At 32.8% G+C, this 26484-nt stretch overlaps 3 protein-coding genes and 1 non-coding gene across 10 annotated transcripts; 1 reads left to right on the top strand and 3 right to left on the bottom strand.

The window, feature by feature from the left end:
* Positions 1-1987: 1987 nt before the first annotated feature.
* On the bottom strand, positions 1988-6477 carry LOC103494367 (probable protein phosphatase 2C 80). 3 transcript variants are annotated; one of them, XM_051087189.1, is made up of 6 exons: positions 6241-6477; positions 5939-6003; positions 5137-5780; positions 3903-4227; positions 3044-3193; positions 1988-2628 (listed from the first exon to the last, which is right to left on the bottom strand). In XM_051087189.1, the coding sequence occupies exons 3-6, from the start codon at positions 5721-5723 to the stop codon at positions 2332-2334; spliced, it is 1359 nt and encodes a 452-aa protein (XP_050943146.1). In that variant the 5' UTR covers positions 5724-5780; positions 5939-6003; positions 6241-6477; the 3' UTR covers positions 1988-2331. The 3 variants fall into 3 exon arrangements, with proteins under 3 accessions (XP_050943146.1, XP_008453722.2, XP_016901553.2); XM_008455500.3 differs by lacking the exon at positions 5939-6003 and having other exon boundaries at positions 5137-5892; XM_017046064.2 differs by lacking the exon at positions 5939-6003.
* A 1738-nt stretch (positions 6478-8215) lies between these two features.
* On the bottom strand, positions 8216-11253 carry LOC103494366 (zinc finger protein ENHYDROUS-like). The gene is made up of 4 exons (XM_008455499.3): positions 10700-11253; positions 10226-10622; positions 9880-10124; positions 8216-8844 (listed from the first exon to the last, which is right to left on the bottom strand). The coding sequence occupies exons 1-4, from the start codon at positions 10809-10811 to the stop codon at positions 8381-8383; spliced, it is 1218 nt and encodes a 405-aa protein (XP_008453721.2). The 5' UTR covers positions 10812-11253; the 3' UTR covers positions 8216-8380.
* Positions 11254-15811: 4558 nt separating this feature from the next.
* On the top strand, positions 15812-24586 carry LOC103494365 (uncharacterized). Of its 5 annotated transcripts, XR_538634.3 has the most exons (15): positions 15814-16408; positions 16496-16564; positions 16634-16741; positions 17146-17214; positions 18383-18541; positions 19282-19329; positions 19938-20044; positions 20152-20223; positions 20358-20409; positions 21880-22490; positions 22917-23126; positions 23291-23411; positions 23613-23714; positions 24051-24130; positions 24350-24586. XR_538634.3 is itself a non-coding variant. In XM_051087187.1 (14 exons), exons 1-13 carry the CDS (start codon positions 15998-16000, stop codon positions 23682-23684), a joined length of 2109 nt encoding a protein of 702 aa, XP_050943144.1. In that variant the 5' UTR covers positions 15813-15997; the 3' UTR covers positions 24350-24586. The 5 variants fall into 5 exon arrangements, 4 of the variants coding, with proteins under 4 accessions (XP_008453720.2, XP_050943144.1, XP_008453719.2 ...); XM_051087187.1 differs by lacking the exon at positions 24051-24130 and having other exon boundaries at positions 15813-16408; positions 23613-23684; XM_008455497.3 differs by lacking the exon at positions 24051-24130.
* A 621-nt stretch (positions 24587-25207) lies between these two features.
* On the bottom strand, positions 25208-25403 carry LOC127150424 (U2 spliceosomal RNA). Its single transcript, XR_007822730.1, has one exon. It is a non-coding gene; the product is annotated as a U2 spliceosomal RNA (small nuclear RNA).
* Between the last annotated feature and the right edge of the window lie 1081 nt (positions 25404-26484).

The raw sequence follows: 26484 nt of genomic DNA, 5'->3' as shown, positions 1-26484 counted from the left end.
TGAGATCGTGGAATTTACATATTTTTTTCGTTATTTACATTTTTTATTTTTCATTTTGCTCTCAAGTTTTGGATTTTAAGTGTGAGAAATAGACCGGGAGGTTTAGGTAGTATAGGTTTAAGAAAACTGTATTTAGAGTGCATGTTTTTAGAAGACTGGGTTTGAGAAGCATGTGTTTGGAGTACAAACTTAAAAAGCTTAATAATGAAGTGAAGTGTTATAAATCCTCGGTTTTTGACATATTTTTTCGTATTTAATCAATGGTTAGATTTAAGCTTAGTTTAAATTTTTCATGTTAACGATTAAATTAAAAGTATTAGATAAATTTAAAATACTAATAGAAATTTACCTGAAATTTGATATTATTTTAATTTAATTTCTAGATTTTGAAATAAATTTGATAGACTTTTTCAAATACTTATTTTTATTTGTGACACTTACAAAAACTCCTTCAAAAGCATATAATACAATACATGTTATTTGACAACACTTTCTTATTAATATTTTATACACAAATTTGTTTTCTTAGTTACAATTATCGAAAGTGTTTTAAAGTTGGTGAGTATCTATCGAAGTTGGCGGCCTGAAGTTTATCGACGAAAGTTATTGAAAGTGGGAATCGGAATTCAAAGGTTGGCCAATGTAGATTGTTGGAGTTGACCGACGACGGGCACTGGAGATGGTGTCCAAGAATTGGCTAAAAACTTTCTAGATTGTATTAGAAAAAAAATGTAAAACGTGAGTTAACTTTGGATGTCTAATACACCTAATTCCACCCCTTAGTACTTTATCAAACGTATAGATATGAAAGATGGAACATGAATAGTCAAAGGGTATTTTACTTATATAGCTGAGGATAACACTTGTATGAATGAATTGCCTTTGTTGATTATTAAATTAATTCAAATTATTCCTTTTCTTTCTTTTCCTTTTTTTTTTTTATTAAATTTTTAATACCCACTTGTATATCATATAGTTGAGAAGCCCAACTGAGACACTCCACTTGAGGGAACAATTTTCTTTCCATATATTGTCACACCTTAAAATAGAGACTACTTTTATATACTTTTAATTTATGTTGTAATATTATTCAACTTTTGTACATCCAATCTCTCTCAACCTATGCTTTTCCTTTTGCCAATTCTATAAGTCTTACTGATTTAAATTCACAAACACCAAACTATTGTAGAAACTCAATTTTTTTTTCAAATTAATCTTTAGACAATGTAAATGTATACCAATTACCACATAGCCTAAACTTTAATCTTATGGTTCCACTTTGAAAAAAAAAATCAATTAATAAAATAATTATAAAGAGAAAAATCATACTACCAAAAAATGAAATCCATGACTATAAGAAAATAACATCACGAATATAGTTTGGGAGTAACTAACCTAACCAATTTTCTTATATATATATATATATATATATATATATATATATATATATATATATATATATATATAATTGGTTTTGTATTTCTTAACGGTAACCTAGCTAGCGTTTGAAATTTTCTAGTTCGACTTCGATTCTTTTCAACTTTAAATTTTTTCCTGGATACTTTTCGTTTCTTTCTCATTTCTCGATCTTTTTCTCCCTTGTAATCAATTTATCATCTTTTCCTTACATGATGATGATAATTTATAAATGAGTATTAATATCCTCAATTATTGATATCTATCAATTCTATCATGATTGAAGTCAATCACCAATGACTTTAACCGACCATTTTAGAAATTTGAGTTGGATATAAATTATGTCATCTATAATTTCTATTATATGGTGCTTATCTACTATTATTTTTGAATTTTATTATTATATTTACAACTGTCCCAAAAAGAATTTTTGCAAATAGTCTTCGACTCATCGAGCAAACATTGTATATCTCAGGACCATCATAAAGAAAGATTTTCATTGCGCTCAAAAGACCAAAACGAATAATATATGTAGTACAAGCAAATTGTTAAGTTACAAACATAGCAAATCTAAAACCATATTAATCGAGTCAATTCATTCACTAGAAGCAAGAACGTCAAGAGATTGCATCAATCAGTGGGGGATGCTACCGCTGTTTCTTTACTTAAAAATCTAAAGTAACATCTATCATCTGCCTAAAGACTGCTTCTAAACTAAAACGTGAAAGGAGTTTACAGGAACCTTAGTAAATTTGCGAACGATGATTGAATTAAAAAACCATTCTTCAGCTTCGTCAACTGCACTCCATGGAAGAAAAACTGGGACCAAAGATTGTCAATCCTCACACTCACCATTATGTTGCACTAAAATACATTTCAACCAGGTTCCATTGTAGTAAGAGAGCTTGCACTCAATCATGTACTTGTGAAATTTGTTATGTATGAGACAACAACAGTGATATCGTCCAGCTTACCACCGTAGTAGCGATAACCAGCCTCTTGGGCAGCAGCAGAAAATGGGGTTTGTCGGTTCCTATCAAGTGCTCTTTGGCGTGCTAAAGCAGCTATGTTTTGAGCGGTTGCTTCAGGTTCCAACCCAGATCTAACTGCATTAACTACAACAGCTGAAATCTCATTACTGTATAGATTGTCAAATAAGCCATCCGTTCCGGCAACTATGACATCTCCCAGTGCGACAGGTATCATAAAAACCTGGTCAGACGGACAAAGAAAAGATTCTTCAGTGCATTACATAAAAGGATACTAGGGGAAGTAGTGATTCGAGAGTACATAATATCAGTCTTATTGCTCAAGGATTTCGTGCCATTTTGAGATTGAAGTTATAAACATTGTTCAAATTCAAAATCAGACACACTGCTGGTCTAACGGTCTGTTCACATTCGTCATGTATTTCCATACTTCCGCCCCTTGCCCTGGCGGCAGGAAGATGAGGATTGTTTTAACTTTTCAGACTGTTTTTAACTTTGCAGAGACCAAGTATATGATAGTCTCAGTTTAAATGTAAGCGAAGAGACAAAAGCCTAGAACCTCTATACCTCCCTACGGATATTGATGTTTTAAGTAACATAAAAGAGCAAAAGGGAGATGCCAAAAAAGCTCAACAGACCTCTCCAGAGCTGGGTAAATCACCACCATTGCCGCTCTCCAACTGATAAGTAAAATTGAAGCCGTGTTGCTGAACGGGGGATCTGAAAATAGTGCTTCCATCTCTTATAACTATGAATCCACTATCCCCCAGATTGATAGCATGGAGTCCCTGCAGAGATGTAGAAACAAAACTTCTCATTAATATAACTTTATTTATAAAGACAAAGAAGAGACGGAATTATTCCGTTCTATTATTTTACATATTTTTAAACTAAAAATTCACTTTTCTATTATTCTACATATTTTTAAAATAAAAATTCGTTGTCCAAGTTATAGTTCTTTCTTGCAAGTAAAGAACGTAAAGCAGTTGATGTTTCAGGGCCATCTGGGATCTAAATTACAACAGAAATAAAAAAAATTGAAATGGATTAGAAGTACTTTCCAAACTACATAATTGAAGTGTAAACAACTTTCACTAAGAATAACTTTTCCACCATGATGTAATTCAATATTCCCATTGTTCAAGATGGTAAGAAGAGTAAATTTGGCTAATCCTAAGCACAAAAGCCCAACAATGTAGTACCTTCAAAGTTGGATGATAGCATACATTTTGGGTTGCTAATTATCCACGAATTTGTATTTAGGAAGAAATATGATAAGCCATGTCAATGCACAGAATATATGTAACTTCCAAGTGAGTGAGGACAAACTTTTAGAGTCACATTTCTACACAAAATTTTGTTAGACAGCATTAACTAATTCATTGGCCAAAAGTAAAGTAATTAATGTCAAATTTGGTAAGCAATCTTATGATAAACTCCTTAGCCATACAATAATAGAGAGGGATTGGATACGCCCTGGCAGTTCTGTATGGTTACCTTTTCAGAAAGACATATGATGCAGGCTGTTGAAGAACCCTTAGCTGTAGTGCCGGAGTGAGCTTTCTCTAACACCTTGGCAGGGTCAACTGATTCCCCAGGCTGCTCCTGTATGGCATTTATCGAGTTTGACATAAGTTCACGAGCAAACTTCCCAGCATCAATCCCAACATCTGCCCAACCACCTACACCATCTGCAACACCAACTACATGTTCCTCCACACAAATAAAGTGAGCATCCTCTCCTCCCGTTTCTTCTTTATCAGGATGGGGAAGATAGCATGACCCTGAAAGCAGCTTCAAAGTTCTTTCACCTAATATACCTCTAAAATTCGATACAAATCATGTCACTTAGTTAGTGTGAAGATAAAATGGCTTTACGAAGTAGAGGTTACAGGACACAAGGGAGAATGATAAAGAGAAAAAAAAGAAGAAAACCTAACATCAATATCAATAATAGTCAAGAACAATAAAAAACATCACTTGGTTGCACAAATCACTTAATTATAAGCAAAATTCTCACATTCGAAAGTATTTGTCGATACATCTACACCCATCGATCTTTATTATCAATATCCCTATATGAAGAGATACACTAATAAGAAGATTTATAACTTAGTTTGGTAGTAACAACAACTTAGTTCAATAAACAATTTTTATATTTTTTATTTGCTCTTTGATATCTGGTCATGTAATTATTTGTAAAAATTCTAAAAGAATTTAAAAACAAAAAATTCAAAGAAAAATATATAGATTGATAAATAAACATCTTACATTTTTTCTCATATCTATGAGTGTCTGGGCTAACTAGAATATCAACAAGGTGAAATGGATTCACCTTTATGTTGATATTGAACCATGAATATGTGAAATGTTGATGGAACTATCAGCATATCGACAGAAATTGAATACCACGATAGATACTGACATAGGACAGGGAACATACATGAGCAAAAGCTCAACAAGAACTCTCAAACATGAAATTCAACCATGGGTCATTAGGATTAACGCTCTCCAGCGTCAGACAGTACTTATCAGGGTAAAGAACCATGACTTAGTCCAATGATGCATCAGAAAATGATATTACCAGGATAGTCCAAAAGATTTCAACATTACTAGCCAAAGAGTTTTTTGTCAACAATAACTGTTAGATAGAAAGAAAATGTAACAATATACAACTAAAATCTCTTACAATAAACGCTTGCCAAACTAAGTGCAACAATAGAAGACATACTTGCTTGACAAAGTGGTGGAGTTTGGGAACTGATCATCACGAGAATTGCTGTCAAAAGCCGGAGAATTAGCAGTTCCAGCAGCATAGCATGCATGAGGTAAGGCATGAAGATTGGTCAATCCAACTTGTAGAAAGCAGTTGCCCTTCACACGCATTAGATCAATTGAACTGTGAGAGGTTAGACAATTATTGGATGCTTGTTTCCTTCTCAAACTCGTACGAGCTTTCTGGAAATTTCCATAACTTCTATGATTGAACACTCGCACAGGTGTTGCAAGCTCTAAACCGTTTCTACGGTTTGTGACTAAATTTTCAAGATAGACATCTCTAGAGACAGATTTAGCACTAGAAGCAGCCATAGATTTTCTATTGGACAGGAATGTTGGTGAAAAATTCAAAGGTTTTGATATTGAAAATGTGGAATATGGCAAGGAATGAGACACCCGGCAATCCTTCGATGACAATTCCCCTCGTCCAAGCAGCAAACTGTTTATATAGCACAGCCCACTTTGATGTCCAGCGGCTATTGCTTTCTGAACACCAGAGTATGAAGTAGTATTAAGCCTCGAAACAGGTCTTGTTAGCATCTTAGTCCCTTTTCGAAAATGCTTTTGAATCGGAGAATGTCTCAATCAACGTAGAACCTATAACACCATACAGATTGTAAAGTTTCATCACTCTCAATTCATCTACAACCAACCAAAGTAACAAAATTTCTATCTGAAAATTCGTCCACAGAATGCAGCTGAAACAACCCTGTTAAGGAAAATAAAAATCAATTAGTTACACCAAAAAATCATACCTGCAGCAGATGAGACAAAGAGAGCTATATCCGATATGGATAATATTTGTAGCTCCACTGATAAACTAATTGAAAATTCCAAAGCAGTATCAGAAACTATCCCTGATAGTCAAACTCAATGATGTATCATATAATGTTCATTTGTAACGCTTGACACCATCAATTCTTCAATTCGCTTGAATACCCAATTTTTATAAAGACAACAACACATTTCAACAGTGATTATCTCATGGGTATCTCTCCATCATAGCACGCGATTTAAAGAAAGTGCAATACAACAATAAATTGAAGAAAAAAAGTACCGGTATGTGTGTGAAAAAAATCGATGAGAGAGGGAGTTATAGGGTGAAGATGGAGGAAAGTGCATCTAGTGGAGATTAGCAAAAGTAGCGACTAATAAAGGAGAAAATTTTGCAAAGCAACTGGAAGAGGGTAAACCCTAGGAAGTGAAAGGAGCGCCAAGAGAGATCCGAAATGGATGACGAACGCCAATTCAAAACCTCCTCCAGTTCTGTGTAGGGTTCACAAATTTCCGATATATAAAATTACAACTAAATAATTAATTGAATAAATAAAGTTATGGAATTGATCATTTTTAGAGACTAAAAACGTGGAGTCTTTTTTCCTTTAATCCTCTACGAATCAATGAATAGAATTTAACAATTCTCCCTACCCATACAACTAAACACATCTTTTTAGGATTTGTTATTGATACGATCGACATTATCGTCATCCTTCGTTGTAAATATTTGGATAATAAAATATGATATAGTAAAGATACTAGATTTAATACGTGTTTTAAGGTCGATCGTTAATCATAAAATTAATTGTCAAGAGGTCATCTTAATTTAAATTATTTTTTTAGGTTTTGGGATTCGATAAATTTTAATTAATACTTCATTTACATATGAATTATATCATTTTTTTTTTTAATAGAACTAGTTGGGCTTGAAAAATAATTAATGGGAAAGTGAAGTACTAATTAAAACTTATCAAATTTTATTTAAGGTTTTAATTTACACCCTACATATTTTCTTCGACAAATGTTAGTGAAAAGCTTATAGTTTGTATTGGTCAAGGTTTATATAGATTGTATTGTTTAAACTTTGAGATATATTAGCTAACCAATATAGATTATGATTACAAAATGGATAATTAGAGTTTGTACGTAGACTATTTTGAAGGAAAAAAATTAATAAAAACCTAAATTGGTTTACTTTTAAAATTTTATAGGTTTAATTAATACAATTGTAGTGGTGGCATGATGTTTATATAATTTTTTAGTGCTTCTAGGAAGGGCCAATTTAGCAGATTTTATTTAATAACATTTGGTTTTCATACAATTATTATTATTATTATTTGTTTTCTACTTATAAAAGTGATTGCCAATGATTTAAGAATGGTATATTGACTTTTATAATAAATTTTCTTAGTTAAATTAATTACAATTAATTTTGTAAAAGTGTTACTAATCATCAATTAGTTACATACATGTTTGCAAAGTAATTGAATTAAAAGTATCTTCAAATTATTTTCAATGTTTTTTTCTTCTCAAATGTAATTATAGGACCTTAAAATTATTGTTAAAAAAGAATATGCATCGAAAAAAATTAGGTGGTGATAAACAAATATTATCTACATACAAATATAAATTTTAAAGACAAACTAGAGAGATTTATAAAAACTTTAGAAAATATTTTTTTAAAAAGTCAATATGTGTTTTTGGTCTCTATGTTTTAAAAATAGACATTTTTAGTCCTTAGTTTATAACAATAGACTCATTTGGTACTTTGAGTTTTCTAAATGCACCCTTTTTGTCGTTGAGTTTTAAAAAATAGGTTTAAAAGGACCTAAATTTATTTTATGTTTGATTTTTTAAAAATAATTATATAATACTTAAAATTCGAAATATAGTTTTAGGGGATAGGATTTTTAGAGGCTATTTTTTTAATTTAAAATCTTATATAGTTAGTTAAAATAAAAATATAAAGTTATTTGAGACGCTTTTAGGTTCATTTTTCAAAATTCAAGGATAAAAAAGATACATCTCAAAAATTCGGAGGCCAAATGTGTCTATTCTTATAAATTTGAAGACTAAAAATGTATATTTTTAAGTACCAAATTCACATATTCACCAAAACCTAAGAATCAACCGGGTAATTTTTCAAAAAATATTACAAAAAAAAAAAAAAAATACATGTAATGTAGTTGAAAGGTAAGAACTTATTAAAAACTTTGTGTAACTCGAAATGAAGACCTTGACCTTGAGAGCTTAAATTCAATCGAAAAACATATAGAAATTCCATTTTTTAGAACATATTTTATTTCATAGTTGTTCTGTAACCTTAGACAGCGAACAATCGCCGCCACTTTTCAACAAAATGACGATTCTGCCGCCATGTGGGGGCGGAGGCTTGCCTTTCCGGTCACCGGTCCACTAATTTATAAACTCCCCTGTTGTGCAGAAGAAGGGGAGGACGATAAACCAAGTCCACGAAACACTGATGCGCCCGCCGCCGCAGCGCCCATTTGAGCGGCCTTCTGTAGGAGTCCGGTGGCGGACATGGCCGGCGGCGTCGGTGGGACATACGGGCGGCAATCTTGGATTCCGGCTCTGAAAAGGGACGAATCAGTGTCGGTCGATAGGCACAGAGAAAGAGGTTCAAAAACCAAAGGCGGTGCAATTTCAGTCGCTCGATCGGGCCGCGCCATGGCTCGTAATAAGTCGCAAAATGCTGGCGGCTGCGGCGGCTGTAAGCTCAGTGATGCGGCAGAGGAAGCAAACAAGCTAGCCAATACGGTAGCATTGGTGCTGCTGATTGTGGTGTTGCTGCTGCCGGAGTTTCCAGTTAGGCTCGTTCTGTCTTGTGCCTCTCCAAGCGGCGGCGGAGGATTTTCCGGTGAGGCTGAAATGGATTAGAAAATGAGTTCAAAACCAAAAGGGCCACCATTGAAGATTACATAGCAAAATTAACATAGAAAATTTTATTCTTTCAAATTTTTGTAATAACTTGACGTTGTAAAATTGTAATTTAGTCCCTAAACTAAAAGATATTATTGATACTTTCTTAATCTCCAAATGTCTATTAGACCGAATCTAAATCTGTCATAAATAGTTAATTAAATTGTTAAAAGCGCACATGAAATTTTTATCATTAAGCAGAATATTAAGAACATTATTTATTTCATATCAAAATATACATTAGAAAATGTTTATAGAAATTAATTTTTACCCCTCTCTTCTAATTTCAATATTTAGTTATGTATGCTTTCTAGTTTTTAAACAATGGTTATCACACCAATTTTTATCCTACTTAACAAGAAAAAACTTCAAAATTAGTTTTTGAATCAAATTTCAAAGAAATTTATTGGATAATAAAGAGAATTTGTAACTATTGATATAATATAAACCTTTTTGAAGTATGGAAGATTAAAAAAAATGTGTGACTAAATTTCTACTGAACAATACATCTTTCTTATAATTAATGTCAAATTAGTCGAGTAATTGAACTACTTGACAAAATTGTTTCCTTCTAAATAATGAGACTTTTGTATAGACGATCTCTTCAACTAGCATCTTCATGATCGATGTCAGATTAGATTATCCATTTTTACAACTTATATATAAAGCAGGACACGAATTTAACATAATCAAAAGATTAAATTTTATATTTTTTAAGGAATGAATCGTAAAAGTGATTCTTCTGATTCTGAACCCATACAAAAAAACTTGAAGACAAATGCAAGCTCTAAGTATCTACATATCTATTTAGAGTCTAGACAAAGTAAAAGAGAAGAAAGAGTATAGAATGTTATCTTTTTTCCTTTTTGTTAATTTTTTGTAGTACCAAAAGAGTGTAAAAGATTTTAAAACATTATAAAAGATAAAATTACTTGATTAGTTAATTTAGGATTCATGATTTAAACCTAATTATAATTACCTTTATTCTCAATGGACGCGATTGATGATATCGTGTCAGTGGATGGAGGGAGGGCTACTGGGACGGGAGCGGTACCGGCGGGAAGAGGAGGAGCAGAAGGCGGCGGAGACGAGCTACCCGACGGTCGCTGAACTTGAGGATCGGACTCCAAATTAGGAATCTCCGCCGCTGCCGGAGACAAACTTCCGGCAACTTCCTTCGTCAACACATCACAGAACGCTCTGTGAGTGATGAAACTATCTCTTCTACAAAAGTACAAAAAAACAAAAATCCCAAAATCAAATTTAAAAAAAGAAATAAAATTGACGATACAAACAAAACCCACAAACTAATTTTGAAATTTGACCTCGAAAACACAGTCTCACAGTCGCACTTGTACTCTCTGGTTCCACAAATCTTAGAATGGGCCTTCCAATCGGACTTGACGGCGTATTTTTTAGAGCACTTTTCACACTTCCATTTCTTCTCGCCGTGCTTCCGGCAGAAGTGCTTCTTTATTCCAGTCAGATCGCCGAGAGCTCTCGACGGATGGTGGTGGACGCATGACGGTTCCGGGCAGACATAGACTTTCTTTTTCACCTCTTTGCTTGTCCGTTGCCGGAGTTTCCATGGAAGATTATGACCTCGTCGGTGAAGTTGAAGATTCTGATCTCTTTGAAACCCTTTGTTGCAAATTTCACACACAAATCGATTTGTAGCCAAAAGAGTCTTCGGAGACAGAGCAATTACCTCCGCATCCGGATCTGTTTCACAAAATCAAGCTTTAAAAAAAAAAAAAAAAACCCAAATTTGAGAAGGAAATTAAAATTCCGATTCTTACCTGGCATTCCAGGTAAACTACGCTTTTTTTTCACGGCGGATTTGGGCGGCGGAAGTTGATTTCCGGAGGAGGAGATACTGACTTCGGTTGAATTTTCTAAGTCTGTCAGCATCTTGAGTATCGGAAAATTGATTTAGAGTTTTGCCGGCGGCGGGGTGGTTTTTTCTTCTAGGTTTTTATCTCTCTTTTTTATGTCTCATCTACCAGTCAACCTTCTTTAATTCATACCCATAAACTGAGAAACCGGTCCCATCAACTCAAACCCCATTAAAATGAAAGGGGGAAAAAAAAGATCAAATCTAATGGGGAAGGCCAGAAGGTGAAAAAGCCAATGATACGACGACGGCGGCCGGAAAACCAGTCTCCGGCGAGTAAAATCAAAGTAAATAAACAAAGGGTATAAACTTGTAAATGAAATATACCATATGGAGTTCTTTTAAAACTTAGGTTTATGATTGTATAACTTGAAATACAGAGGGAAAAAAAAAAACAGAGGATAAGAAAGATAAAAGATAGGTTGTACTAAGAATTATGGAGAAAGCTTGATTTGAAGTTCTTTATGTTGACTTTTGATGAAGAAAAGATAAAATGAAAGACAGGGAGATTGGTTTTTTTTTTTTTTTTTTTAATAAATAAAGGGTAATTTAAATGTTGAATTAAATTCTTTTTTCTTTGTGTGGATGTGGGTTTCTATTTGACTCACTCTCTAAAAACCAATGTTTTATGGCTTTTTTTTTTTCTTCCTTCTCCAATCACAAAAATAAAATTATTAATTGAATTCATACTATACGTGAATTGATACTCCATTCCATTCCTCTTTTTATTTGTTAAATGTAATTTTCATTATTTGACGGTCGACATATTTAAAAAAAAATAATAACTTGAAAAACATTTAAAATTTTAAAAAGAAAAAAAAATCCAACAAGTAATAAAAATAACAATCGAGTATCTAACACTTACATACATAAAAGTAAATTTCATAATTATTATCGAAACATATAAAAGATTATAAAAAAGTAAGGTACTTTAATTGTTACCTTATCAAATAAACACTCATGTGTTTAATACAAAAAAAAAAAAAAAATTGTACCGATACAAAACACTTTTTTCCTTCAAACGTTAACAATTTAGCATTTGAACATTTACTACGAAACATTCCAATCACAAATTTTCATTTTTTAACAGATTGACCCCTAATTTTTAACATCTTACCATTTGATTATATAACACAATGGGTAGAGTGTGGAATGAAAATTGTAAATATATATATATATATATAATATAAGAATTAAGTAATGTGATGATGTTGGAAGAAGGTTAGCAATGGGAATACGACACTGAGTTAGGCTTAGGTTTGAGGAAATTACCGCGTAAATTGATCATATGAAAAATATATATATATAATAAAGAGGAAAGAGAAGAATATCTGGTCCCGATACAAAGGGGGTTGTCGTTGTCGTTTAGTGCCGTGTCGGATTTTTGGTTTTGGAATTGCCCAAACGGACAGCTCACCGGTTTGGGACTTTGGACCGGCTGCTTTTCTTCTTCAATTCCTTATACAAAAGAGAAGAAAAGAAAAGAAAAAGTCAAACAGCTTTTGTGTTCACTTGGGACTTTCACCCTTCCCCTACTGCTTTTTCATCCCCACTTTCCAAAATCTTTTAAATTAATTAAACCCTTATTTCTAAAAATTATCTTTTCAACTATTCTTCTCCTTCTAATCATACTCACTCTGGTTTCGGACCAAATTTGAATTATTATAGTTTTTCGTTATAGTTGTAGTTTTGTAGTAAACTAAGAGTTTTGAAATGATGTTTATCGTTGTTAAATTGAAACTTTTTTAAATAGTCTAAATGTGGTTATTATATTCTTAAATGGTATTTGTCCCAAATAGCTCACAGAAGTGTTAAAACAAAATTCCAGAACTCACAATAATTATAAAAATTGAACCCTACAAAATTTATAATCAGTACAATTTACATATATGTAAGTTTGATGTTGTTTTCAAATTTTGACTAAAAATTCAAGGCTTCCCTTGGAACATATGAACTGAGAAAATTAAGAGAAAACATAAATATGAAAAATGCAAAACAAAATATGTAATTGTTATCAAATGCAACGTAATTTGTTACAAATTCGAAAGTTTGGAGACAATATCGTTACAAACTATATTTCCGAAACCAAATCTCATCACTTTTTCATGAATAGAAACCAATATTTTTAAGTTGATTAAAGCTTACATGACTTTAAATAACCACGGACAGATGTATAGAGATTTGATACGATAAAATTGAATGGTTGAAAATTCATAAACATGGTTATTGAAGTTTCTTAAAGCACTATCATTAAATAGGCATGACTCCAAAAGTTTGCATGATCTCTGGAAAAGTAATATATATATATCTAAAAGGTAAAATATTTGATTGCTTAAAGAAGGAACTCATAGTCTAATATTTGATGGTTATATTTTTTTAGTCAATACTTGAAACCTTTTTCAATAATTGTAAGTTGAAATATTTACTCATAAACATGTGATATTATAATATTCTTTAGAGGAAAATAGGAAAACATTAGGAACTTTGAAGATATATACTGATGCAATGTGAACTTGGTAGGCATTATAAAAGTTCCCAAAAAGAGATTTTAACTTCAACTAGACACAATTTATTAACCAAAAGTTATATGTTACTGTATCCACATATATAAAAGTTGTATAATTTATATATGATATCTATAATTTATTATTTATAAATATATCACATTTTTTATATATAAATTGTTTTCGGTGTACCTTTTAATTATAGTGAGGGAGATCGTTAATTGCATGGAATCTAATACTCTCATGGAGTGGATATAGTACCATATTTTTTTACAATAACGTAAAATGTACCAACATACGATAATTATTGGACATGCATATATATAGAAAGTTGTCGAGAAGTCATAGCATTTAAAAATAATAAACTATAACAAAAGAACTTTTGAATTAACAAAAACAAAATATAAGTTCTTCACATTATATTACATTAATTATAAATCAATAAATTAATCATAAATACATTCTTGAAACATCGTGTAAATTTAAGACATTTTCGAGTAGAAATTCTATAAAATAAACATTGTCTAAATATTCTCATATATATATATATATATCAAATGTTTGTACAAAACAAACATTGGTTATTTTTAAATGTCAAATAATATCTATGATTAAGGTACCCAAAGGTTTAAGTTATGTATATAACCAAACGACACCCTTGAACATAAACCCATCTAAAATGGACGTGTTTTTTACCATTTAAAACACACCATTTTTATATATATACTCATAAATTACATAGCTTTAAACTAGGAATATGTATTATCAATCTCTCATGTTAAATATCCTAATTAAGAGAATGATTCTACTTTTAGACAAGTATCACTTTCTTGGTATCTTTGGACCAATCAATATCAATTGATATTTTGTCATCAAACAAACATAGCAAGAATCAATAGGCTTTCTAAGGGATGTACAGCTACATATGCATCTTAAGCTTTAATTTGCAAATATTGGGATAAGGGTAAGAATAATGCCAAATGCAAAGTGTGTGTGTGTGTGTGTTTCTTTAAATTCAAATAAATTTGCATTCAAATATTGAAAACGACACAAATGAGAAAAGGAAAGTAGTTTTTGATTTGATTATTTCCTCCATGAGTTTCACAATCTCTAAATTTCAATAACACAATCAATGTGAGTTCACACGCCCTCTTCAAACTTATTTGTTTTGGAAAATATCAACTTACATCTCAACATTAGTTAGTTGTATTGATTTTAATCATTAATTTTGATAATCTAAATCTACATTTTGATTTAGTTTGAAAATTATCACATGAGAGTGTTTAGAATTTTAAATTAAACTTCTAGACATGAGTGAATGAAGTTAGACTACTTGTTGTGATTATATTTGAAAGTCGTTTGTGTGCATGCAATTCTTACACGTGTGTAGATTTTTTAAATATCAAAATAAAAAATGTACAAATTTTTGAAATTAAATATTAATCGAGAACGTAAATTATTATTATTTTTTTAAAAAATATTATGAGATAAAAAGTTAATGCAAATATTCTTTTTGTTGTATTGTATTGTTAATCAATATTTAAACCTAAACGTAGGAGATTAAATTTTATTACATTTTTATAAGAAAAAACACTTGGTGCAATTAATTAATTAAGTTGCAAGTCATTTTTGTGTAATTCAAACAACATTTCAACAAAAAGTGAAAAAGAAACAACAAATTTAATTATTAATTATTATTTTTAAGTAACGAGTTGCATTAGTCTTAGGTTGCACTTAGTCATGACCTTTTGTTTAAGTGATTATTGAAAAATCAACGGTAAGAAAAAAATTGAGCCGACTTAAGTATTTGTACATCTCACTCTCTCATCATTGTATATAAAACAAATTTAGAATGAAATTATATAAAAGAAACATGTATTTAATTTTTAATATGTGATATCACGCTCCTTTGTGAAATTCGATCTATATACAATACATAGTGCAACTTATAAATTGCATGGGACTAAACACCTCCATGCTTAAGAAAGCAAAATGTGGGCGCATAGGGTAGCATACAATGTTGCGTGTAGGCGTTTTCTGGATCCATCTTTTTCTCTCATTATATTTTTTATAACAATTTTTTTTTCTTTTCCAAGCTCCAACTTAAATTACAAATCAATTAATATTTGGTATGAGCATTAAAAGAATAGATTGCATAAATATAAATGTTGCAACATAAAAATATGAAAAAACAATAACGTTTTCAACCGAGAGTGTTCTAATACTCGTATCATCACCAACTCTAGCTCCATAAAATCCACAATAATCTTATTAGAAAAGAAAATTAGATACATGCTACACGTTGTAAAATCTACGATATCCTACAATTTTGAGTACAAAAATGTTTCGATAGAGTTTAATAACAATTTTGTTTTTTCCTCTTTTGAAATTTAACCGAGTTGAGTTTTGTAAATAGTCTTAATATTTTGTTATTTTTATAAAAAGTATAAAAACTAATTTTGAAAGGAAAAAAGAATAATAATAAAGGAAAAATTAATAAAAGAACGAAAATAAACCTAAAAAAAAGCATATGGAAAATTTATGGGGGCGGCGGTCTAAGTTATAACTCACCGCCGGAGCAGTTGCTGGTTACGGAAAGGAAAAACTTCGATTGCATATTCTTCATCGGTTCTCTAGAGTCCGATAAGCTTTTCGCTGCTGATTTACCAAGAGGAAGGAACACGCCAAAAACCTTTAGGATGGACCTGGACGGCCTAGACGAACGGAGCCAGGTACCATCACGGACCTCCAGATTCGCACCCAAGTCCTCTAAATTCAAGCCGAAACCAAAGTCGGAAGTAGTTCCGAAACCGGAGCCCCAACAGCCGCCAACGAAGTTGGAACCTCAACCTCCAGTTTCTAAGCCGGAAGTTGTAGAGCCTGATGCTCAAATTGGGGAGAAGAAGGAAGACGGTGAAGAAGTTGAAGTAAAACCTAAAGTTGAATCCTCACTTCCTAATGGAGTTGCTAAAATGGACGTTGAAACTAAGTCGGAAGTTGAAGAGGATACAATGGTGGATGATGATCCAATGGAAGAGGATGCTTCTGAAGATATGGTGGTTCGTGAAATTGACGTTCTATTTACTCCTTCAGTTGATAGCAATTCGAAAGTTAGTCTTCGTTGCCTTTGTATTTCGTACCTTGTACCATTATTTAGTTCGTTTTGAAATTTTAACTTGACTGTCATCTATTTCCAGTTATATGTATTGCAATATCCTCTTAGACCACGTTGGAGGCCCTATGAATTTGAGGGGCGATGTGACGAGGTGAGCATTTTTTTTTTAATTCCTTATTGTTCTGGAAGAATTTGAACTGTACTCTTTTAGTTTCAACAGGTAAGAGTTAAACCAAGCACCGGAGAAGTGGAAATCGACCTGAATGTTGATATTGAATCCAATAACTATGACAGCAAAGCTGATGACACATTCCAAATGAAGAAGCAGGTATCTTCTCTTACTGTTCTGTTGATTTAAATTGCTGTGAATTCATCCATATTTGGGGATTTACTAGGATTACTGGTCTGGTTCATTTGTGTGATTGAGCTTGCAGATCGTGTCAGGTTTAACTTGAAAAAACATGTTACATTCCTTAAGATTTTTCCAAAAGATAAACAGTGATAGTTTTTTGAAACCGAATTCAGCAACAGTTTCTAGTTGAATCTATGTTCTTTTCTTTCTTTTTTTCACCGTCGTATTATTCTCGAGTTTGTTCTCACTTTATCAACTTAACTATGTTTCACCTAGTAATTGGTCATGGGCTATTTCTTTCATGTACTATATTCAACAGAAGATTGATTTATTGGCAGTGTATTTTTGTGGATACCAATAAAATTTTATATTTGGTTCAGACTTTGACATCTTCATGGCAACCGCCTCTAGCTACGTCCTATGCTGTTGGGCTGCTTATGGGCAATAAGGTTGCTTCTCTATCTCTTATCTTTTGAACTGCATACCTTTTCTTTTCTTCTTCTTCTTTTTATGATTGACATTGAATCAACCGTAGTTGATGGACCCTTCATTTCTTCATTGTTCTGGCACTCAGTCATTTCTAATTTTGAATCAGCAAAAGTAAGGATAGTGGTAAGCAAGAATAATAAAGTGCTTGGAGGAAGTAGGTTTAAGCCATGGTGACCTTACCTTAGATTTAATATACTATGAGCTTTATTTGGAATGTAGTAGGGTTAGACAGGGCCCCATGAGAATAGACAAGTTACACAAATGACTCAGACTCTCACATAAACAGCAAAGAATAATATTGAAATATTAAGTAACCATGAATAAACTAAACCATCCAAAGTAACGAAATTAGTTACAAACATGTTAAACATCCCCCCGGAAACCGAATCCTACAACTCAAAAGGTTTCCATAAAAGTTAAGATTATTGGAGGAATAGTTACAAACACTTCTTACAAATTACAGTATGAGCTCACATTTCGCTTAACAATATCGTATTTTCCTACCAATTTGCCTTCAAATGTCTATATTCTTAAATTTTGTCTTCTTAAAACTTTGATGGTGAAGGAAATGGAAAATATGTAAAATCTTGGCATGTGTCGCCCTTTTCTCGATAGGAAAACAACAGATATTTTGGTCTTTTGTCGTCATTGCTTGGAGACTTTTTTTTGTTTTACTAAGGAGAAGGGATTTTTGTTCGTGGGGCCTCAATCCTGCGGTGGGATTTTCTTGCAAATACTCTTTTTGTTGTTTAGTGAACCATTTCCCTGCCGTTCCCATCCATCCCACTATTTTGTTGCTATGAAAGACTAAAATTTCTTGAAGGTTATAGTTTTCGTTCGAGAAGTTCTTCACGATAGAGTTTATACTCTAGATCACATTATGAGGATCTTATACTGTTGTATCTGTAATTGATTGAATGGAAAACCTAGATTTTGTACTTGGGTCAAATTGGTCCTTTTCTTCTAACTAATTAGCATGAACGCAAGAAGACCATAGGTTCCTGCTTATTCCCCTAATCTTATGATGATTATCAAATCATTTGTCAAATTTTAGAACAAGGACTTGTTTGTTTCGATTTCCTTTAAAAGTAAATAACTATTGCTAGTGTATCTATGCGTATATTGCAGCTACACCTGAATCCCGTACATGCAGTTGTGCAACTTCGACCATCATTTGAACACCTTAATTCTGGTGGTCCGAAAAGGAAAAATAACATTAGAGCTGATTCAGATGTTAAGTCAGAAGAGCATGTGGATGTTAATTCTGCAGGTGCATCAAGGAAGCAGGTTATTTTCTATTTTTTCTATTCCATTCTAAAATACTGCTGAAATATACTGAAATTTATCTTGAGAAATCTGCTGAATCGCCGATCGTGTTTATTTGGATTTTGGTAACTGTAAAGTATAATCATAATAACAATTATTGTTATTATTTTTATAGGGAATAAAATCATTTAATAGCTAGAAACCTCTGGGGCTATGTTGGTAGGGCTTTCCTTGGCTTTGTTGGATGGAAAGGAACAAAAGTTTTATTTGAAGACAAGTTACTGATTTTATTTCTTTTTGTGGCAACTTTCAGCTATTATTAGGCGCTTGGTCGTGTCACACTTACAATCTATCCTTTTTAATTATTTTGTTTAGGTTTTGTTTGGTAACCATTTTATTTTCGGTTTTTGGAAACTAAGTATATTTATCCTCAATTGCTAACACGACTTTCATCTTTCTAGAGTAAAAAAAGTTGAATTCTTAGTCAAAATTTGAAAACTATAACAATTTTTTAAAAACTATTATTGGCGGTCACAAGGGTATTTACCCTTATTGGAAGACTTGTTTTTGTTTTGTTTTGTTTTTTTTTGCAACTTACCTTATTCCTTTGAGTGGTCTGTTCTTATTTTATTTATTTATTTATTTTTTCATTAGCTAACTTACTGTCTACTGACCTTATCATTGTACTGCATTGGTTCACATCTGGGATTACATATTTTCTTCTGGTATTTATGGATTTTTGTATTGTTTCCATGGAACAGAAGAAGCAAACAGGACCTTCAACGGAACTTAAAACTAGAGATGAGGAGGTAAACACCATTGAAAATGAATGCTCAGTAGTGTAGGTTTAAGATAGTTTCTGAGAAAAGTATTTTTTAGTGGGAGTTTCTTCCCCTGCACTTGTAGAAGAATTACTTATTAAGTGATGCTTCTAAAAGCAGTTTTAGTGCTTTTTAAGTGTTAGGTTTTTCAACATTATTTTTAACTATAGAATGACACACCTTGAAAATTTTGAAAGATGTTTTTAATTGACAAAAAAGGAGAGATGATCTTATGAACTAACTAAGAGATCATGAGTTTATTCCATGGTGGCCACCTTCTCAGACACTCAAATGTTGCAAGGTTAGATGGGTTGTTCCGTAACCGTATTATTAGCGAAATGCGCATAAGCTGGTCCAGACGGACGAATATTAAAAATTGACAAATATTTTCACCCTTTTTCTTCTTTGAAGGAAACATAACTTATCCTTGAGGTAATGAAAAGAGATAATTACTCAAAGTACAAGTAAACAAATGATAAAACATGTAGATTTAAACAATCAAAGACAAGACTATCAACCTTAGGTATGATTGCCTTAATGTTAAATCCATCATTTTATAGTTGTCTAAAATTGTTTTGTTCACTTTTTCTCTCTAGTGCTGGATTCCACTCAAGTACTATGGCTTAGAAAGTGATCTATCAACCAGACATCTGCAAAGCATGGTGTCACAAACAGTTTCCCCTATGCAATTTTCAATGAGTCCGTAAGTGTTTTTTGCTTTTATGCATCAAATCTTTAATACAGTAAATTTCATCTATCTGATAATATTTTTATTTTTTGAGTAATTGATTTCGTTCCTGCTTATTTAAGGCACGACTATATGGACTCCTTGTGTCCTGGTACGAGTACAAGCAGCAACAAGTCCAAAGGTCCATCTAAAAAGTAAACACAATTACATGTTCAGCTGTTTGATTTATGTTACTGAACATTTAAGTAGTCAGGCAACTGGTTGCAAGAAGTTATCAGGGAGACTTCTAGTATTGATAATGTTTTAATCCTACTTATGGACATTTCAGGTATTTGCTTTCATTGTCTTTGGAGGAGCGGATTAAGAAATTGCTCACCGAGGTTTGTTTTAAATAAATACTTGTAAAAATTTTATCCCTGATGCATTTGCATATCTACTATAGCATCTAACTTCTATGCATTATTTGTTGGGCGTATTTTATGCTTTCATAATTCGTCGAACATTTTTTATTATCATTTAATTTACTGTCAAATTGTACTCACAACTTAATCAAAGGAATCTTGTCAAATATGCTACTTAATTTTCTAAGTCGTTAGTATCATTTTTTTAGCATTCGGGTCTTGAGAAAACTGTGTGACTCTACTACATTTAGTTGTCAAGAAAACTTATAGTATATTGTGTGACTCTACTACATTTAGTTGTCAAGAAAACTTGTAGGATATTAAATCCTAAGTTGACTGTAATTTGAACTAATTCTTTCTACGTTCTTTACCATTTTCATTGTTCACAAAGACTACCAGACCATATGGTGGGTATTGTCGGTATTTTTTAAAAAATATATAACGTAGCTTCTGTTCTATTTTATTTATTTATTTCTATAAGAAACAATTTCATTGATCGAATAAAGTATCCAACGCTATCCGAAAATGAAAAAAAAAAAAAAGAAATACTAGAGGAACGAGAAAAAAAGATTGGGTGGATGTCTTCAGAATGGCTAAGTTTCATCGTTCTTCATGGTGCAAACTTTTTTCTAATTATATTTCTTTTTTTTTTCTTTTTTGTTCTTATGGATGGTACGTTTATGTGATATTTCATTTTTTCTTTCCGCTGGGATAATGCTGCTGTAAATGTGAAACATGGAGTTGAATTGAGCACATTTCCATTTCTTTGTTTTCAGTAACTTTGGGTATTTGAAATTCCAGTTCCTTCCCTGGAATTTGTTTCCTTTTTCAAATTTACCAACAAAAATTTTTCTTTCATTTAAAAGATAAAAAACATAGTCAAAATTCTCTATGATCATTAGTTAGCTATACCAACATGGTGGAGGGATATGAACTGTATGATGTTCACACCAGTGTTGGTGTCCTTACCTGTGTTTTTTAAGAAGGAAATGATGCTGGCGTTTTATTAGAAAGTGTATTTACTGCTTCCTCTGACACGTCTGATTCAAAAATGATTCAAATTAAAGGACCCATAGTAAGAAAAGAAAAATGGCTGGGCTTAGACATGATTTTGAAAATGAAGTATGACTGCGGCTACTGCTTTAGAAGTGGATCATATTTTCCATCAATGCGTCATTTTTAAATGTTGGTTCTTTTTGTTTCATATAAGCTTTTAAAAAAAGTTGCGAATACTTTTCAGTTTTCACATTTGCAATTGGGAGATATTTTACCTCCTTCGTCCTTCCCCGGTTAATCAAAATATAGTTTGGAATTGAAGGAGGAAGTGGGAGATGCTAATGGCTTCACTAGGAAGTGTATTGCCTTTATATCATGCTGATTCACTGTTGAGGACCTGTTTCATGTTTCCGTGTTTGTTTTCTGAACAATGTTTTTCCTCCTTTTCAATAGGGACCACCGGTTCAAAGATTTAGTGCACTTAAGCATTATGCCCCTGATTATGAAGCAGAAGAGTTTCTCGAGGCTCTTCAGCAATATGCTCAGTTGGTGCAGGGTCTCTGGGTTCCAAAAAGTTTATTTCTAATTCCGCAAGATGGCAGTGGACGTTGTGCTAGGGATTTTGTTCTTTTTTTGTTTAGCAAGAATCCAGTGGTCAGCTCTTCCCAGATAAATGTTCCAAAGTCTCTTCGGGACAGAGTGAAACATTTTTTGAATTTATTTGGCGTTGAAAGACCTGCCTTCAAGGACTGGAAATTTAAGGAGAAAACAGACCATTCATTTTTAAGCAACCACGTCAAAATTGTTCAGAAGCAAGAAGAGGGCTGGAACGCCATGGAAAAAGCGCTCCCTTTCCTGAGATCTATGAAAAGTGGGCCCCATACAACTGCAACCACAGGAAAGCCTGACGTAGTTCCCAAACCTGAAAAACAAGTCAGTTGTGACAAGACTACAACTAAAAGCAGTAATGCACCTCTTAACCGCAAAGGTGCAATGTCGGATGAAACTCGAGAAGCTTTACCAAAAGCCCTTCAAAAACTTTTTCAAAATCACAAGGTTTGCAGGTAGGGGCTCATCCTTTTCTTTCTTGTGGTTATTCTACGAGATTTTTTTCTTGGTTGGGAAGGAATGCTACTGTGTTGAATAGTATGGAGAGGAGCTTCCATGAGATTTAGGATGTCTTTGCCTTTTAACCTCTTTTTGTCGTGGGAACACACTTTTAGATAAATGATAGCCTTCTTTTAGATGGGGAAACAATTATACTCTCTGTACCTTTATATATGCACGGTATTGGTCCTTTGGGCTGCTTTGTTGAGGGGGTTTTTTCCTTCTTATTTTTTTCTTTCTCTTTTTTAAGTTTGTCTTCGTATTTTGTAATAGCCTTAGAGTTATATCTATCATAGGACGTCAAAGTAATCTATTCCTGGTGGTATCATGGGGAAGATGAATCTTCTGGTAACAAAGCTGATGCGGTTGCCTTATTATTGTAGCTTTCAGTTGATATGTCAAGGTTTGCGTGACTTGGCTGTGTCTCAGTCTACTCTTCCAAAAGCTGATGCCAGAATGGCGGTGGCTGCTGCATATGGTGTTGATGCTCCTCCAGAAGAATTAAAAAAAATCATAAGCCAAGTCGCTACTGAGATTCATGGTCTCTATGTCTTGACCTCATCTCCAGAGCATCCAGAATATGATCCATTGAGGTTGACTTTTGTTCATGTTTAAGTGTCTTTATGTGAAAATCGTTTGCATTATTTTTCCATGCTTGGATCAGCGTTGAAAAATATTCGAAAATTCACTAGTGCATGCATGCCTGAGAATTTGGCTTCTTTTTTCTTTACCTTATGTGGCATGCTGCTCTATGCAGGAAAGTTGTCATTCAACTTTTACGTGGACGAGGACCTAAAGCAGTGCTTAAAAAGGCTGATGTTTTGGAAGCTTCAAAGCGTGAACTTGGTAGAGCTATCAATAGCAATGAATATAGCAAGGTTAGCCAATATGTTATTTGAGCTTACCCGCTTGAAAAAGGGAAATTTTTAGCAGATTATTATCCTTTGAAAATGGAAAATTTTCAAGCAGGAAGAGATTGGCTTGTGCGATGAAATTATAGATTTCCGTACATGTTATCAGCCTTCTTAACTGGTGTTACGATATCCGAGTCTTGTCTTACCCTGTTTGCATTCTCGCAGGTTATGAATGAAATTTGCGTGTCCCACGGTTCTTCTTGGACCTTGAAGAGTGGCGATGGAAATTCAAGATGAGTAGGCTCTTGGAACATCGTCTTACAAAAAGTATATCAAATTACAAAAGGCATCTCTTCATCTTAAAAAAGGGGGGAGAGAGAGAAGAAAGAGGGCAAAAAAACTTTATTTATGTATTTATTTATTTTAGCTCTGATTGATAAACTATGCATTTTACATAGACATTGAATGCCATTTCTAGTGGCCTCCCACAGCGAAATTTTGACTTCATGTATTTCTTCAAACATTTTTCAAAATAAATCATAAGCGAGAGACAGATGGGGAAAGGGGAGTTTCTTTTAGAATTAAGTTATTTTACAAATAAAAATTGACTTTTAAGTTTGATCTGATAAAATGCAGCATTTTTTTCTATCTCTATGATTATAGAACATTTTTCTAGTGCAATTGCGAGCGAGTTATTGAGCCCCTCCGAGTTCAAGGGACAAAGCTCATGCCAATATCATTAGGTCAACCTCGTTTTGACGTGATTATTTGACTTCTAGTTCAATAAAACCTTCTATTTATCTTCATTTATAGCGTGTCAGCTAATCAGATTTAAAATTATAGAAATTTCTAGACAAGTGTTGGCACTGTGATCAATTTATTTCACTTTTTGATTCCAAATTACTGTGAAACTATTTATTTCACTTTTTGATTCCAAATTACTCTGCTGTCTTTATCATCAGGTACCATATTCCAGCGCAGGGAAAGCTTAGTGGAAAATGCTTTGACAGACTCAACACTCTTTAGTATCATTGTGCAACACACAAATTTTGAAATGTACAAAGGTAAATATTAACCCTCTTATAGTAGGCAATCTTATCCTTGCTGTGTCAGCAAGAAACAGCTAATGTAATGCTACACAGTGCACAATTTTAGGGGATCCTTCAAATATTGGCAATGAACAAAGATCTATTTTTTCCCCTCTTTTTTGTTGGTGTCTTTTATGAACAAAATTGAGGATGCTTTTGTTTCTTTTAGTCTTTGGACATTGTTTATTTTGTGTTCACATTGTTTTTCAGTTATTAAATTTTAGTTTGTTACTAGTATTATTATTATAGACGTTTGTTTGTATGTGTAAGAAAGGTAATGAACTCATATTCAAAGAAGATTGGTGAAAGAATAAATTGGATGCTCAGTTCTACCTCATGTGTCTCACTCAGTTCATGCGATGTAACAAAATTCAATCAAAGTCGTTATAAAACCATGATGTAATGCAGTGTAAAAAATAGTGCGATATGACTAACAATTTCCGAACTTCTTCACAGAGATCATTTCTTGCGAGCTCTTGTCCGATATTACCTTTTATGTCTATGTTTTTTCATAAGAGAATTACGAGGATTTTAATGTACAACGAGAAAGAATGGAGGTTAAGTTTATAATAGAGCACAGTTTAAGTTATCATTTGTGTGTTGTAAGAAACAAATACCACTGTCAAACTTGCACTGTGCTCTACCCAAAAAGGAACAGAAGCAAAAAAAAAAAAAAAAAACAAATGATTAAAGCCGATAGTTAGGAAGGTAAAATTTTAATTATTAAGATCGGAGGGGTGCGCCAAGCCCGAGCTGTAGTGGAAGGCCTGGGCTACACTCGAGAGCTGGAGTAGCAAGCTACCGGGGTGAGCTCTCCCCCTTGAAAAATAAATTTAATATCATGTGGGCCGATGGCCCACGTATCAGATATTAAACTGATAAGAACAGATACTACACTTGATCTTAGCCAAAAGGCCGAGAAAGGTATGAATTGTTATCAACCCATACCTTTGCTTTTATACTTCATCTTGCTCATTTGTTTCTGCGCCGACCGATGTGGGAAATGGGAATTTCCTCGCTTCCTTTCTTCTCCCCCCACTAAGGCTTCTTCTTCAATGGACTAAAGTGGTTCAAAACTCAAATTCAATCCCTTTAATTGCCATTTAATTATCCAAATAACCCTTTTTTTTAAGTTCAGTCTAAAAGGTTTGTCTTCAAAAAAAAAAAAAAAAAACACATTCTAATCATTGTCTAACATATCTTGTGTGAGTATTTGATGTTTTAACGTATTTTGTGAGTATCAAGGAAGCCAACGTAATCAAGTTATGTTAATTTGAGCATTCACACCGTTATTATGACATGGAAAAAAATCAATATACTAAAAGTAAATTTGGAGTGACGTTAGTGCTAAATCTACTTTGTTGGTTCCTCTAAAAGATGTTAAATATAATACATTTACTTGGACGTGTACTCGTCAGAGAAGAATTTGAATTGATTAAATAACATTTGCTAATAGACGAAATTGATGAAATAGTAAGAAGATGAGGAGGGGGATCAACAACTGAGAAAAATCCACAAATCAATTTTGAGAACAAGTCTAAAATTTTATCATATCCAACAGATAAAGTGAATGTTGTGTTATCCGAAAGCATTCAAGATCTAACAAAGAATTAAAACCTTTGAATCTATAAAGCAAATAAGAAAGTAGTTTTAAAAAATATTTTTAGAGCAAGTATAGTTACACGTACTCCTGAATTAATCATTTGTAGCATGCATGTGGAAAAAATATCTTGCTACACCACGAGAACATTTTCAAGTTTACAGTAAAGTTTCAATATTACTCCAAAGAAAATTAAAATCTTTTAGAGCATGTTTGGGGCTAGGAGCGGAGTGGAGGGGGCTATAATAATTCACTGCTTGTTTGGGCCAATGTTTAGTTTTAATTGAGAATTAGGATTAAGGTTTAAAATAATCTCTATGATCGTTGTCGGTCAACCTGCGACTATCACCTCCGTAACTCTATCAATGAAACTGTACTATTGAACTGACCTCGGCCATTATTCAAATAC

This window comes from Cucumis melo, chromosome 7 (assembly GCF_025177605.1).
Source record: "Cucumis melo cultivar AY chromosome 7, USDA_Cmelo_AY_1.0, whole genome shotgun sequence".
Lineage (NCBI taxonomy): Eukaryota > Viridiplantae > Streptophyta > Magnoliopsida > Cucurbitales > Cucurbitaceae > Cucumis > Cucumis melo.
This window is presented reverse-complemented; position numbering and strand designations above follow the sequence as displayed.